Genomic DNA, 17,414 nt, shown 5'->3' with positions numbered 1-17,414 from the left:
ATTGAACTTCTAAAAATCATGCGTAGGCGTAACAAGATGAAAATTAATTAAAAAATTGTGTAGTAAAGGCGTTAGAATTTAAACTCAAACATTTTTTTTTCAAATTATAGGAAATGAAAGTACTCGGCCGGATTCTCAGCAGCCAGTCCAGTACGGCACAATTGGCAACCATGACAACAACCCAGACACTGGCATGGACAGTCACAATAACTCCCACAACAGCAGACGACCTTCGAACAAGAGAACAAGCATCGCTTCAAACAAGACACCTCTCACCACTATAAACTGGCACCTCACTCCTGTTTACACTCCCATATCAAGCCCTCCTCTTTTCAACAACACCGATTTGACCATCCCCGAATATCTGGCCCAATCAGTCCAGCCCAAAACACCCCCAACCGAACACGGAGCAACAAACCGACGACCTGCGGTAGGTCACAACGAGGTCTCAACTGCAGCACGAGAGCCGGCACCGCCTCCAAAACCAGCAAATGAGCAACAAACATCAACTGTTGTCGTCAAGACTCGCCAGATGTCGCTTCAAGTCTCTTCGATTGCAGAACGGCTACCAGATATCCCATCCAGTCCTTCCGTCTCTGCAACAACAAAACGGGTATCCAGCGCTGAGGATCTCAGTTGCAAATCTAGTCAAAGTCCTGCAGAGTTAGGCGAATCCAGAGGCCCGAAGGACATCAGAAAGAAGTCGGCACCTGGACTAATTAAGGACTGCGAAACTGGGGTGTCAAATCACATGATCGAACCCAAAAAATCGGCAGTTGTGAACCCGGTTCCGGCTGTCAATCAGCTTAGCACCCCAACCAGCAGTTCTCAAGACATTCATAGCTTTGTCTTTTCAGATCGTAAGGTAGTTCTTCAAACTCCGCCAGAGCAGCAGATTCGGAAAGAGAGCATTAAAATGATGGAAAGAAAACGATTACCTCCCAAGGTGTCACAGGCAACCTTGGAACCGGAAGGTCACCCAAAACCACCCAAAAATGAAACGACTACGGCCCCTGACTGCAGTGGAAACAGACCTCGGTAAATAAATTTTTGGAAGCGGGGGAGAGAAGTGTGCGGGAGCATTAGAATATGAAACAGAACAAATTTTCAATTGCGGGTAGGCTTTGCCGCGATAACCAATCGGCAAATCCGGTTTACATCCCACAGCGCTCGTCGGGAGGCATGGCCGTTGACAGAGGTCCGCAATCGCACTTAGACTGATAGTATGCAATGTGAACTTTACGCGAAGAAAAATGCCCTAAGCTGTACCACAGAGGGGGAGAGTGATTCTCTTGATTCTCTTCTGGGTACCAAAGGGGGGAGGGGGCATTTTTTGAAATGATCCCAAATATATATATATATATATATATATATATATATATATATATATATATATATAACGGTTCTTTTCCGCCACCATCTTCCTCCCACTAGTAATTTTGACGCTCCGTTGATAAGGTGTGCCATAGTTTTATCACGAAATATTTCCAAAACTCGTCTGGGTCTTCTCCTTGTTCGTCAAATATCTAACATGCGTGTGTAGCCCAATTACTTTCTTAAAGCGCATTCAATGAGTATTCTAGAAAAATGTCTCAACTGAGCATTGAGATATCTCAAAACACATTTTATTCGTTTTAATTCTTTAAAATCTGCTGAATCAAATGTGTTTATTGAAAATTTTTCATGGAGTTAATTTAGATAACCCAATACATATGAAACTTAATTAAATCCGAAATACATTAGTTTCTTCAATATATGGAATATTTGGATTTTGGATTTACTCAATATCTCCAAAAATTCTTTATTATTTCATTCAAACTATACTTTCAATTACAACTAACTGTTTAGTCGCAGAATGGGAGGTGCGACTACAGCCCTTTTGATTGTGAGCATCGGTTTCATCGTCTTCGTCACTCCAAACATCATCTTCAACGGACTCGAGATTTTCAGAGGCAAATTTGATCCTGAGGTCAGGTTCGACTTCCACGCAGTGTCCATGAATGTCTACAATTGCAACTTCATCATCAACTACTTCGTATATGCTGCATTCAACCGACAGTTCAACATTGCTCAGAGGTCAGACAAAGTTAGGTTCGCCTCAACCCCAGATCTAGACTCGACACGTGGAAAGACTTTAAACGTGTAGGGGGGGGGGGGGTTGTGTAAGGGGCTCTGATGACCAATAATCACTATAAATCTCTACAGCAGAACACCGAGCAAAAACGACGCAAGAAATGTTTGGTATGTTTGGTTTCTAACATAAGAAATTGGCGGAAATTTGATTTTAAACATAAGAAATGATCAGTACCCTTGGTTTGAAACGTAAGAAATCCTGTTTTTCCATACAAAATTGTAAGTTTTTTTGTTTATAGTAGAGTAAGAACGATATGATAGCGTTCCGTTGGAAAGAATTTCAAATGTACTTCTTTAAAAGAAATTCTGTAAATTTAATGAAATTTCTCGTAATCTTGTTGGTGCAAACCTAAACTGGTTGCATAAAAATTTCTTGTTTGATTTTAAATTTAAAATTGTGGCCTGTTGAACACTGATTAGGAACCTGATCATTATTACAGTCACGGGGTTTTGGTATGATCTCATGGTTAAAAACTGAACAACAGTTTCTTTTTTTTTGAAACCGTAGATACCAAAGGTTACGTAGGTTTACGTTTAGATACTGATCATACCAAATATTTTAATTCGTTTGAAACTAAAGAAGCCGACGATACCGAAGAAGAAATCATAAGGGCTTTCGTTTGTCGTTGATGTTTAACTTATACAGAAAAAATTGATAACTTATACCAAAAACAAAGGATCTTAAGTCGGTTTAAAGTAGCTCCAAAGTTAGAAAGTATGTGATTGTAAAAATAGAAATTTAAATGATTGAAACTTCAACAAACATGATTCCACTTACGACGAGTACTGTATTGCAACATATTTAAACTCAAACTGTCCTTTTATCTTTAAGCTGAACAAAAAAGTTTTCAGACGCACCCAAATTGCCTCTCTATGAACAGATCATTTAGGATGGGATTTTTGTATGCAAATTTTAAAACAGAGGATTGTAATACTCCGATGTAAAGAAGTGAAACTAAAAAGGTTTCAAGATCTATGATGCTTATTATGCCAATTTAAATGAATTATGCCTCTAAAACAATTCTACCAGGCTTTTATCTTGAGAATATTTGAAAACTTTTGGAGCGCATGGGCCCCTATTGGATAACGGAATGTCCGTTTTGACAACTTAAAGCAACAAAAATTATACGAGTTGTTTTTAGTTTTTTGGTGGTTCGGTTTTCAGTTCGTTTTTGAGTCATTTTACGAAAATTATAAAAAAAGATATCAATTGGCATTTAGCTATAATTTGGCTTCCGTTTGAATAATTTGGCTGGTTTTGTGTTTCCTGAAATTTTTCTGGAAGCTGCAATTCATTAAAAAAAAGTGCATTGGTATTTTACAAGAAACCTAAATCTGAATATATACAAAAAAATTCAACAAAGCTTCATTTTTTTTGTAAAAAATATGTTTCGATTTACATTTCACTGAAATTTTTGCGTTTCATTTTAAATAAGTTTCGAAACATTCGATTTAAAGCATAGCTTGCAATGAGTGGTTTTGTTACGGACAAGCTTTGCGAAATATGAACCTTTTTAACTTATGATTCTATATGTTTCTATTTTATCTATAAAGATGACATCCTTATTTGTGTTAAAACTGATGTTGTTTTTATCCATTCAAAAGAACAATTCTTGGTCCGGTGAAAACCTAAACTAATTATTGATTGATTAAAACTTGTCTTGCCAAAACATCGGTATATGGGGTAATAATATCAATGTTTCAACAAAACCACAATGGGACTGCATCTGAAATATGCATATTTGGGTGATATCTGACCCGTTTTTATTTTCTTCACTAAATTGCAAAGCTCATTAGCAAACAAGGCCAATAGTCAATAGCGACAAGAAAGTATGTCCAGAAAAGTAAGTTTAATCAGCTCTACTGTTTTACTTTACAGGAGATAAACTTCATTTTGTGCATAATAGAGTGAACGTTTGAAGGGATGTCAATAAAATAGACAAAACTGTAGTTAGTTTCCATCCCAAAATTATGTCTCTTGGATGTGCAAAATGACAGTAGTTAAAAAGGAGAAGTATAAATAAATTAGAAAAATTAGGATAAATCGGTGCCATCTGCGATCAAATTTTTTTCTGATTGCTCATACCTGATAAGATTAGTGCTAATTACTGCTATTAAATTAGGTTTGACAGAAAATGATTTCAAAATGATGCAAAAAATTATTTGTGTTAATGGAATAGTCTTGTTTTTGTTTCACTCCTTACTCCATCAATTTTACTGACTTCACTGTTTTCCTCACAACGCAGTTCCTAAAAGCACAACTTTACATTTATTTTAGTTTATTGGAATTATGTTGAGTAAAATTAGCAGGCTCATTTGTTGTGAAAACAAATGAGTACTGGATTCGAACAAGACTGGTTTCAAGGTCTTAGAAGACACGTCTTAGTACCTGATTCGTGGTCTCAAAATGAGAGTGAATGGTAAGTAAAAATTTCAGCGGACTAGAAGATGATTTTTTCCATTATAACTATAAGCTGTTTTGGGCTGACGATTTCAACAGTTTTTAGGTTGCTGGCAATTTTTTGAAAATATTCGGATGTTCGCCGAAAACTAATATCTGTAATGTCATATTTCTATAATCTGATATCAACAATTCAGGCGTGATGAGACAAGTTGTTATATAAAAAAACACCGACGCAGCACTTGGCCTAGACAGCTTTTAAAAATGAAGCACTTCTAGAGGCACTAGACGACAATCATGAAGCATAAAACTTACGAGAATCAAAATTCTCCATGCACACCCTAATCCAGCAATAGTTTTTTTTCAACCTAAAGAAATTTTCAGTACGTTTGGTTTCTAATACAGAGATGTAAAAAAAGAAACTAAAAAGGTTTCAAGATCTCTGATGTTTAAGCCAATTTAATTGAGTTTTGCCTCTAAAACAATTCTACAAGGCTTTTGTCTTCAGAATATTTGAAAGGTTTTGAAGCGCATGGGCCCCTTTTGGATAACGGAATGTCCTTTTTGACAACTTAAAGCAACAAAAATTATACGAGTTCTTTTTAGCTGTTTGGGGGTTCAGTTTTTAGTTCGTTTTTGAGTCATTTTACGAAAATTGTGAGAAAAGATATCAATTGGCATTTAGCTATATTTTGGCTTCCAATTGAATTTTTTGGCTGGTTTTGTGTACTGAATTTTTCTGTAAGCTGCAATTTTAAATAAGTTAAAATTTTTCTGTAAGCTGCAATTTTAAACTGTTTCATTTTAAATAAGTTTTGAAACATTTGATTTAAAGCAAAGCTTGCAATGAGTGTTTTTGTTACAGACAAGCTTTGCGAAATATGAACCTTTTTAACTAATGATTCTATATGTTTTTTTAATATATATTTAAAGATGACACCCTTATTTGTGTTACAAACTGATGTTGTTTTTATCCATTCAAAAGAATAATTCTTCGGCCGGTGAAAACCTAAACTAGTTATTATTTGGTTAAAACTTGTCTTGCCAAAACATCGGTATATGGGCAATAATATCAATGTTTCAACAAAACCACAATGGGACTGCATCTGATATATGCATATTTGGGTGATATCTGACTCGTTTTTATTTTTTTCACTAGATTGCAAAGCTCTTTAGCAAACAAGGCCAGTAGTCAATAGCGAAAAGAAAGTATGTCCAGAAAAGTAAGTTTATTCAGCACTACTGTCTTACTTTATAGGAGATAAACTTAATTTTGTGCATAATAGAGTGAGCGTTTGAAGGGATGTCAGTAAATTAGACAAAACTGTAGTTGGTTTCCATCCCAAAATTATGTCTCTTGGATGTGAAAAATGACAGTAGTTAAAAAATAGAAATATAAAGAAATTAGAGAAATTAGGATAAATTGGTGCCATCTGCGATCAAATTTTTTTCTGATTGCTCAGTTCTGATAAGATTAGTGCTAAATTCTGCTATTAAATTAAATTTGACAGAAATTGATTTCAAAATGATGCAAAAAATATTTGTGTTAATGGAATAATCTTCTTTTTGTTTAACTCCTTATTCCATCAATTTTACTAACTTTATTGTTTTCCTCACAACGCAGTTCCTAAAAGCACAATTTTACAATCGTTTTTGTTTATTGGAACTATGTTGAGTAAATTTAGCAAGCTCATTCGTTGTGGAAACGAATGAGAACTGGATTCAAACAAGACTGGTTTCATGGTCATAGCAGGCACGTCTTAGTACCGGATTCGTGGTCTCAAAATGAGAGTGAATGGTAAGTAAAAATTTCAGCGGACTAGAAGATGATTTTTTCCATTATAACTATAAGCTGTTTTGGGCTGACGATTTCAACAGTTTTTAGGTTGCTGGCAATTTTTTGAAAATATTTGGATGTTCGCCGACAACTAATATCTGTAATGTCATATTTCTATAATCTGATATCAAAAATTCAGGCGTGATGAGACAAGTTGTTACATAAAAAAACACCGACCGAGCACTTGGCCTAGACAGCTTTTAAAAACGAAGCACTTCTAGAGGCACTAGACGACAATAATGAAGCATAAAACTTACGAGAATCAAAATTCTCCATGCAAACCCTAATCCAGCAATAGTTCTTTTTCAACCTAAAGAAATTTTCAGTACGTTTGGTTTCTAATACACCGATGTAAAAAAGAAATTAAAAAGGTTTCAAGATCTCTGATGTTTAAGCCAATTTAATTGAGTTTTGCCTCTAAAACAATTCTACAAGGCTTTTGTCTTCAGAATATTTGAAAGGTTTTGAAGCGCATGGGCCCCTTTTGGATAACGGAATGTCCTTTTTGACAACTTAAAGCAACAAAAATTATACGAGTTCTTTTTAGCTGTTTGGGGGTTCAGTTTTTAGTTCGTTTTTGAGTCATTTTACGAAAATTGTAAAAAAAAGATATCAATTGGCATTTAGCTATATTTTGGCTTCCGTTTGAATTTTTTGGCTGGTTTCGTTTCCTGAATTTTTTTGTAAGCTGCAATTCATTAAAAAAATTTGTATTGGTATTTTACAAGAAACTTAAACCTGAAAATATACAATAAAAATGAACAAAGCTTCATTTTTGTTAAAATTTTTGCGTTACGTAAAAAATATGTTTCGATTTACGTTTCGCTGAAATTTTTGCGTTTCATTTTAAATAAATTTTGAAACATTCGATTTAAAGCAAAGCTTGCAATGAGTGTTTTTGTTACAGACAAGCTTTGCGAAATATGAACCTTTTTAGCTAATGATTCTATATGTTTTTTTAATATATATTTAAAGATGACATCCTTATTTGTGTTACAAACTGATGTTGTTTTTATCCATTCAAAAGAACAATTCTTCGGCCGGTGAAAACCTAAATTAGTTATTATTTGGTTAACACTTGTCTTACCAAAACATCGGTATATGGGCAATTATATCAATGTTTCAACAAAACCACAGTGGGACTGCATCTGAAACATGCATATTTGGGTGATATCTGACCCGTTTTTATTTTCTTCACTAAATTGCAAAGCTCCTTAGCAAACAAGGCCAGTAGTCAATAGCGACAAGAAAGTATGTCCAGAAAAGTAAGTTTAATCAGCTCTACTGTTTTACTTTACAGGAGATAAACTTCATTTTGTGCATAATAGAGTGAACGTTTGAAGGGATGTCAATAAAATAGACAAAACTGTAGTTAGTTTCCATCCCAAAATTATGTCTCTTGGATGTGCAAAATGACAGTAGTTAAAAAGGAGAAGTATAAATAAATTAGAAAAATTAGGATAAATCGGTGCCATCTGCGATCAAATTTTTTTCTGATTGCTCATACCTGATAAGATTAGTGCTAATTACTGCTATTAAATTAGGTTTGACAGAAAATGATTTCAAAATGATGCAAAAAATTATTTGTGTTAATGGAATAGTCTTGTTTTTGTTTCACTCCTTACTCCATCAATTTTACTGACTTCACTGTTTTCCTCACAACGCAGTTCCTAAAAGCACAACTTTACATTTATTTTAGTTTATTGGAATTATGTTGAGTAAAATTAGCAGGCTCATTTGTTGTGAAAACAAATGAGTACTGGATTCGAACAAGACTGGTTTCAAGGTCTTAGAAGACACGTCTTAGTACCTGATTCGTGGTCTCAAAATGAGAATGAATGATAAGTAAAAATTTCAGCGGACTAGAAGGTGATTTTTTTCCATTATACCTATAAGCTGTTTTGGGCTGACGATGTCAATAATTTTTATGTTGTTGGCAATTTTTTGAAAATATTCGGATGTTCGCCAAAAACTAATATCTGTAATGCCACATTTCTATAGTCTAATATCAACAATTCAAGTGGGATGAGCCAAGTTTTTATATAAAAGAACACCGACGCAGCACTTGGTCTAGACAGTTTTTAAAAATGAAGCGCTTCTAGAGGCACTAGACGACAATAATGAAGCATAAAATTTACGGGAATCAAAATTCTCCATGCAAACCCTAATCCAGCAATAGTTCTTTTTCAACCTAAAGAAATTTTCAGTACGTTTGGTTTGTAATACTCCGATGTAAAAAAAAGAACTAAAAAGGTTTCAAGATCTCTGATGTTTATGCCAATTTAATTGAGTTTTGCCTCTAAAACAATTCTACAAGGCTTTTGTCTTCAGAATAATTGAAAGGTTTTGAAGCGCATGGGCCCCTTTTGGATAACGGAATGTCCTTTTTGACAACTTAAAGCAACAAAAATTATACGAGTTGTTTTTAGTTTTTTGGTGGTTCGGTTTTCAGTTCGTTTTTGAGTCATTTTACGAAAATTATAAAAAAAAGATATCAATTGGCATTTAGCTATAATTTGGCTTCCGTTTGAATAATTTGGCTGGTTTTGTGTTTCCTGAAAATTTTTTTGAAGCTGCAATTCATTAAAAAAGTTGCATTGGTATTTTACATGAAAATTAAATCTGAATATATACAAAAAATTCAACTTCATTTTTGTTAACATTTTTGCGTTTCTTAAAAAATATGTTTCGATTTACGTTTCTTTGAAATTTTTGCATTTCACTTTAAATAAGTTTCGATACATTCAATTTAAAGCATAGATTGCAATGAGTGTTTCTGTTAAAGCCAAGCTTTGCGAATTATGAACCTTTTTCAACTTATGATTCTATATGTTTCTTTTTTATCTGTAAAGATGACATCCGTATTTGTGTTATAAACTGATGTTGTTTTTATCCATTCAAAAAGAAGAATCCTTGGGCCGGTGAAAACCTAAACTAGTTATTATTTGGTTAAAACTTGTCTTGCCAAAACATCGGTATATGGGCAATAATATCAATGTTTCAACAAAACCACAATAGGACTGCATCTGAAACATGCATATTTGGGTGATATCTGACCCGTTTTTATTTTCTTCACTAAATTGCAAAGCTCATTAGCAAACAAGGCCAGTAGTCAATAGCGACAAGAAAGTATGTCCAGAAAAGTATGTTTAATCAGCTCTACTGTTTTACTTTACAGGAGATAAACTTCATTTTGTGCATAATAGAGTGAACGTTTGAAGGGATGTCAATAAAATAGACAAAACTGTAGTTAGTTTCCATCCCAAAATTATGTCTCTTGGATGTGCAAAATGACAGTAGTTAAAAAGGAGAAATATAAAGAAATTAGAGAAATTAGGATAAATTGGTGCCATCTGCGATCAAATTTTTTTCTGATTGCTCACTTCTGATAAGATTAGTGCTAATTTCTGCTATTAAATTAAATTCGACAGAAATTGATTTCAAAATGATGCAAAAAATATTTGTGTTAATGGAATAATCTTCTTTTTGTTTAACTCCTTATTCCATCAATTTTACTAACTTTATTGTTTTCCTCACAACGCAGTTCCTAAAAGCACAATTTTACAATCATTTTTGTTTATTGGAACTATGTTGAGTAAAATTAGCAGGCTCATTTGTTGTGAAAACAAATGAGTACTGGATTCGAACAAGACTGGTTTCAAGGTCTTAGAAGACACGTCTTAGTACCTGATTCGTGGTCTCAATATGAGAAAGAATGATAAGTAAAAATTTCAGCGGACTAGAAGGTGATTTTTTTCCATTATACCTATAAGCTGTTTTGGGCTGACAATGTCAATAATTTTTAGGTTGTTGGCAATTTTTTGAAAATATTCGGATGTTCGCCAAAAACTAATATCTGTAATGCCACATTTCTATAGTCTAATATCAACAATTCAAGTGGGATGAGCCAAGATTTTATATAAAAGAGCACCGACGCAGCACTTGGTCTAGACAGTTTTTAAAAATGAAGCACTTCTAGAGGCACTAGACGACAATAATGAAGCATAAAATTTACGAGAATCAAAATTCTCCATGCAAACCCTAATCCAGCAATATTTCTTTTTCAACCTAAAGAAATTTTCAGTACGTTTGGTTTGTAATACTCCGATGTGAAAAAAAGAAACTAAAAATGTTTCAAGATCTCTGATGTTTATGCCAATTTAATTGAGTTTTGCCTCTAAAACAATTCTACAAGGCTTTTGTCTTCAGAATATTTGAAAGGTTTTGAAGCGCATGGGCCCCTTTTGGATAACGGAATGTCCTTTTTGACAACTTAAAGCAACAAAAATTATACGAGTTGTTTTTTATTTTTTTGGTGGTTCGGTTTTCAGTTCGTTTTTGAGTCATTTTACGAAAATTATAAAAAAAGATATCAATTGGCATTTAGCTATAATTTGGCTTCCGTTTGAATAATTTGGCTGGTTTTGTGTTTCCTGAAAATTTTTTTGAAGCTGCAATTCATTAAAAAAAGTTGCATTGGTATTTTACATGAAAATTAAATCTGAATATATACAAAAAATTCAACTTCATTTTTGTTAACATTTTTGCGTTTCTTAAAAATATGTTTCGATTTACGTTTCTATGAAATTTTTGCATTTCACTTTAAATAAGTTTCGATACATTCAATTTAAAGCATAGATTGCAATGAGTGTTTCTGTTAAAGCCAAGCTTTGCGAATTATGAACCTTTTTCAACTTATGATTCTATATGTTTCTTTTTTATCTATAAAGATGACATCCGTATTTGTGTTATAAACTGATGTTGTTTTTATCCATTCAAAAAGAAGAATCCTTGGGCGGGTGATAACCTAAACTAATTATTGATTGGTTAAAACTTGTCTTGCCAAAACATTGGTATATGGGCAATACTTGATGGCCAAGTCAAATAAACTGAATGAGAAAAAATTGAAATTGTGTCGGAACAATCAGATCAATACAACTTTGCGAATGCTGTTTTCAGATGCTTTGATCCTTTTCTCAGTGGCTATTTAAATTCCCTTACTGGATTTAGTTTTTCTAATGCGAATAAAGGTCTTAATTATCGGTACACAGTTTCATGAATTGAGCATGCAAAATTTTGGTAAATTATTTGTGCCAACGTATTGTGTTGTTTTCTCAAACGCTAGTTTTAGATACTCAAGTTTCCTCCAAATCATGATGTTTGTGTTTCATTTTCTTTTCAGTCCACAAAAAAATGTTTTGGAGAGGAGATTAATCTAGCATACGTGTCAAGGAAAGTAAATCCTAGTCCTGGATGCAACAAAAATGAGCACAAAAATTTTGCTCCATTTCATTTTTTACATTTGAGCAAAACTTTTGTATAATTGTTGAGCAAATGTTCATCCTTTTAGGGCAGCCGTTTCAAACAAGTGCCTGATTTTTGGTGGCTTTTCCTGTTGATCCAATTGAGGTGTTTTAAGTTGCAATGACTGATGTTGTTTGGAAAAAAAATTATCTTGAATTAAAATTGATAGTAAATTTCTACGGTTTTAATATCAATTCTGGAATCTTTTTAGTTTTCAGAATTCCTTCAGAAAATTTTATTCTTTCGATACAACTCAATTTTTTTTGTAAAATTTATAAAATCATTGCTGATAATAATCTGCTTGAATGAAAATATCCCATTTTTAAATTCCATTTTGGTTAATTTCTGTATTTTGCTCTGGGCTGACCCTTTTGTATTAATAGCTCACGGACATACCAATTAGTAACTTGTTATGATATTTTTGTGGGGCTGCGTCTGTTCACCAGACAGTGATAAATTGCTGAAGCCTTTTAATAGGTGTGGTCTTATAATGTGAGGTCTATTTTTAAAGAAAGTAGTATGTCGAAAACTGTAGAGTACTGTGTATAAATGGCAGAATGATTTGAATCGTAACTGGGCGGGATGAATTTTAACTCTCGTTTTGTTGATTGCATGATTGTGACATAACAAGGGGAACTTGATTGCTGTAACTCAATGTTGTCGCTACAACTTGATGGTATAAATATTCTCTTTATAAAGAACCCAAAACAAACCCGACAAATTTCTCTCAATGCAGCCTATAAGATTTGAGTTGATTTGATGTTCACGTTTCCCTCATTAAATCGGCTATACTTTTTTATAAGAAGATGATGATGATGATGACAGTGAAGTTGCTCAAATGTGTTCATTGAAATTTCATTTAAAATTTGGCCGGGCGAATTTCAATTGTTCATCAGAACTTGTACAGCGAAATTCACGTTTTGGTTTAACAAATCAGTGCTGATGACGTTTTATTTCAAGTCTTACGACGTGCCAAGATTTATCAAGACTCGCCCTGAGCTTCACGAGTGATGCCTTACGCAGGATTTGACAAAACCCTGAATAATTTTTAATGTATAAGTATTAAAGAATATAGTAGAAACAAGCTGATAATTGTTATATTGAAAAAGCTGTCCACAAAATGACCAGTTACCAAGATAAACACTTTCACTTAGAACTATCAATGTTTCAACAAAACAACAATGGGACTACTGCATCTGAAATATGCATATTTGGGTGACATATGACTCCTTTTTTTTCTTCACTAGATTGCAAAGCTCATTAGCAAACAAGGCCAGTAGTCAATAGCGACAAGAATGTATGTCCAGAAAAGTAAGTTTAATCAGCTCTTCTGTCTTACTTTATAGGAGATAAACTTAATTTTGTGCATAATAGAGTGAGCGTTTGAAGAGATGTCAATAAAATAGACAAAACTGTAGTTGGTTTCCATCCCAAAATTATGTCCCTTGGATGTGCTAAATGACAGTAGTTAAAAAGGAGAAATATATAGAAATTAGAAAAATTAGGATAAATCGGTGCCATCTGCGATCAAATTTTTTTCTGATTGCTCATACCTGATAAGATTAGTGCTAATTACTGCTATTAAATTAGGTTTGACAGAAAATGATTTCAAAATGATGCAAAAAATATTTGTGTTAATGGAATAGTCCTATTTTTGTTTCACTCCTAATTCCATCAATTTTACTGACTTCACTATTTTCCTCACAACTGAGTTCCTAAAAGCACAAGTTTACAGTTATTTTAGTTTGTTGGAATTATGTTGAGTAAAATTAACGGCCTCATTTGTTGTGAAAACGAATGAGTACTGAATTCGAACAAGACTGGTTTCAAGTTCTTAGAAGACACGTCTTAGTACCGGATTCGTGGTCTCAAAATGAGAGTGAATGATAAGTAAAAATTTCAGCGGACTGGAAGATGACTTTTTTCCATTATACCTATAAGCTGTTTTGGGCTGACAATTTCCATAATTTTTTAGGTTGTTGGCAATTTTTTGAAAATATTCGGATGTTCGCCAAAAACTAATATCTGTAATGCCATATTTCTATAATCTGATATCAACAATTCAGGCGGGATGAGCCAAGTTTTTATATAAAAAACAACGACGCAGCACTTGGTCTAGACAGTTTTTAAAAATGAAACACTTCTAGAGGCACTAGACGACAATAATGAAGCATAAAATTTACGAGAATCAAAATTCTCCATGCAAACCCTAATCCAGCAATAGTTCTTTTTCAACCTAAAGAAATTTTCAGTACGTTTGGTTTGTAATACTCCGATGTAAAAAAAAGAAACTAAAAAGGTTTCAAGATCTCTGATGTTTATGCCAATTTAATTGAGTTTTGCCTCTAAAATATTCTACAAGTCTTTTGTGTTCAGAATATTTGAATGGTTTTGAAGCGCATGGGCCCCTTTTGGATAACGGAATGTCCTTTTGGACAACTTAAAGCAACAAAAATTATACGAGTTGTTTTTTCGTTTTTTGGTGGTTCGGTTTTCAGTTCGTTTTTGAGTCATTTTACGAAAAGTATAAAAAAGATATCAATTGGCATTTAGCTATAATTTGGCTTCCGTTTGAATAATTTGGCTGGTTTTGTGTTTCCTGAAAATTTTTTTGAAGCTGCAATTCATTAAAAAAAGTTGCATTGGTATTTTACATGAAAATTAAATCTGAATATATACAAAAAATTCAACTTCATTTTTGTTAACATTTTTGCGTTTCTTAAAAATATGTTTCGATTTACGTTTCTATGAAATTTTTGCATTTCACTTTAAATAAGTTTCGATACATTCGATTTAAAGCATAGATTGCAATGAGTGTTTCTGTTAAAGCCAAGCTTTGCGAATTATGAACCTTTTTAACTTATGATTCTATATGTTTCGTTTTTATCTATAAAGATGACATCCGTATTTGTGTTATAAACTGATGTTGTTTTTATCCATTCAAAAAGAAGAATCCTTGGGCGGGTGATAACCTAAACTAAATATTATTTGGTTAAAACTTGTCTTGCCAAAACATTGGTATATGGGCAATACTTGATGGCCAAGTCAAATAAACTGAATGAGAAAAAATTGAAATTGTGTCGGAACAATCAGATCAATACAACTTTGCGAATGCTGTTTTCAGATGCTTTGATCCTTTTCTCAGTGGCTATTTAAATTCCCTTACTGGATTTAGTTTTTCTAATGCGAATAAAGGTCTTAATTATCGGTACACAGTTTCATGAATTGAGCATGCAAAATTTTGGTAAATTATTTGTGCCAACGTATTGTGTTGTTTTCTCAAACGCTAGTTTTAGATACTCAAGTTTCCTCCAAATCATGATGTTTGTGTTTCATTTTCTTTTCAGTCCACAAAAAAATGTTTTGGAGAGGAGATTAATCTAGCATACGTGTCAAGGAAAGTAAATCCTAGTCCTGGATGCAACAAAAATGAGCACAAAAATTTTGCTCCATTTCATTTTTTACATTTGAGCAAAACTTTTGTATAATTGTTGAGCAAATGTTCATCCTTTTAGGGCAGCCGTTTCAAACAAGTGCCTGATTTTTGGTGGCTTTTCCTGTTGATCCAATTGAGGTGTTTTAAGTTGCAATGACTGATGTTGTCTGGAAAAAATTCATCTTGAATTAAAATTGATGGTAAATTTCTACGGTTTTAGTATCAATTCTGGAATTTTTTTAGTTTTCCGAATTCCTTCAGAAAATTTTATTCTTTCGATACAACTCAATTTTTAGTGTAAAATTTATAAAATCAGTGCTGATAATATCTGCGTGAATGAAAATATCCCATTAATTAATTCCATTTTGGTTACTTTTCTGTATTTTGCTCTGGGCTGACCCTTTTGTATTAATAGCTCACGGACATACCAATTAGTAACTTGTTATGATATTTTTGTGGGGCTGCGTCTGTTCACCAGACAGTGATAAATTGCTGCTGAAGCCTTTTAATAGGTGCGGTCTTATAATGTGAGGTCTATTTTTAAAGAAAGTAGTATGTCGAAAACTGTAGAGTACTGTGTATAAATGGCAGAATAATTTGAATCGTAACTGGGCGGGATGAATTTTAACTCTCGTTTTGCTGATTGCATGATTGTGACATAACAAGGGGAACTTGATTGCTGTAACTCAATGTTGTCGCTACAACTTGATGGTATATATATTCTCTTTATAAAGAACCCAAAACAAACCCGACAAATTTCTCTCAATGCAGCCTATAAGATTTGAGTTGATTTGATGTTCGTTTCCCTGATTAAATCTACTTCTTTGTAAGAAGATGATGATGATGACAGTGAAGTTGCTCAAATGTGTTCATTGAAATTTCATTTAAAATTTGGCCGAGCGAATTTCAATTGTTCATCAGAACCTGTACAGCGAAATTCACGTCTTGGTTTAACAACAAATCAGTGCTGATGACGTTTTATTTCAAGTCTTACGACGTGCCAAGATTTATGAAGACTCGCCCTGAGCTTCACAAGTGATGCCTTACGCAGGATATGACAAATGCCTGAATAATATTTAATGTATAAGTATTAAAGAATATAATAGAAACAAGCTGATAATTGATAAATTGAGAAAGCTGTCCACAAAATGATAAGTTACCAAGATAAACACTTTCACTTAGAACTATCATTGATTCAAAAAACAACAATGGGACTGCATCTGAAACATGCATATTTGGGTGATATCTGACCCGTTTTTATTTTCTTCACTACATTGCAAAGCTCTTTAGCAAACAAGGCCAGTAGTCAATAGCGACAAGAAAGTATGTCCAGAAAAGTAAGTTTAATCAGCACTACTGTCTTACTTTATAGGAGATAAACTTCATTTTGTGCATAATAGAGTGAGCGTTTGAAGGGATGTCAATACAATAGACAAAACTGTATGTGCTTTCCATCCTAAAATTATGTCTCTTGGATGTGCAAACTGACAGTAGTTAAAAAATAGAAATATAAAGAAATATAAAGAAATTAGACAGTAGTTAAAAAAGGGAATTATAAAGAAATTAGAAAAATTTGGATAAATCGGTGCCATCTGCGATCAATTTTTTTTCTGATTACTCATACCTGATAAGATTAGTGCTAATTTCTGCTATTAAATTAGGTTTGACAGAAAATGATTTCAAAATGATGCAAAAAAATATTTGTGTTAATGGAATAATCTTCTTCTTGTTTCACTCCTAATTCCATCAATTTTACTGACTTCACTGTTTTCCTCACAACGCAGTTCCTAAAAGCACAACTTTACAATTATTTTAGTTAATTGGAATTATGTTGAGTAAAATTAGCAGGCTCATTTGTTGTGAAAACGAATGAGTACTGGATTCGAACAAGACTGGTTTCAAGATCTTAGCAGGCACGTCTTAGTATCGGATTCGTGGTCTCAAAATGAGAGTGAATGATAATTAAAAATTTCAGCGGATTAGAAGATGATTTTTTCCATTATACCTATAAGCTGTTTTGGTCTGATGTTTTCAATAATTTTTAGGTTGTTGGCAATTTTTTGAAAATATTCGGATGTTCGCCAAGAACTGATATCTGTAATGCGCTTTTTCTAAAATCTGATATCAACAATTCAGGTGGGATGTGACGAGTTTTTATATAAAAATTACCGACGAAGCACTTGGTCTAGACAGCTTTTAAAAATGAAGCCTTTCTAGAGGCACTGGACGACAAAAATGAAGAAAAAAATTTACGAGAATCAAAATTCTCCATGCAAACCCTAATCCAGCAATAAATCTTTTTA

General features: G+C 33.2%; 1 protein-coding gene across 1 annotated transcript in view; it reads left to right on the top strand.

Moving 5' to 3' along the window:
• The window catches only part of LOC142343840 (uncharacterized), a 42,329-nt gene that overhangs the window by 22,473 nt on the left and 2,442 nt on the right, over positions 1–17,414 (top strand). Inside the window, exons 5-6 of the mRNA XM_075395204.1 lie at positions 111–1,038; positions 1,849–2,076. Of these exons, the coding sequence (XP_075251319.1) occupies positions 111–1,038; positions 1,849–2,076 (1,156 nt within the window). The remainder of the gene's footprint in view (positions 1–110; positions 1,039–1,848; positions 2,077–17,414) is intronic.

Source organism: Convolutriloba macropyga, chromosome 8, assembly GCF_964194025.1.
Source record: "Convolutriloba macropyga chromosome 8, txConMacr16.3, whole genome shotgun sequence".
In the NCBI taxonomy this organism is placed as follows: Eukaryota; Metazoa; Xenacoelomorpha; order Acoela; family Convolutidae; genus Convolutriloba; species Convolutriloba macropyga.
The sequence above is the reverse complement of the archived record's forward strand: the minus strand, read 5'-3'. Positions and strand labels throughout refer to the sequence as shown.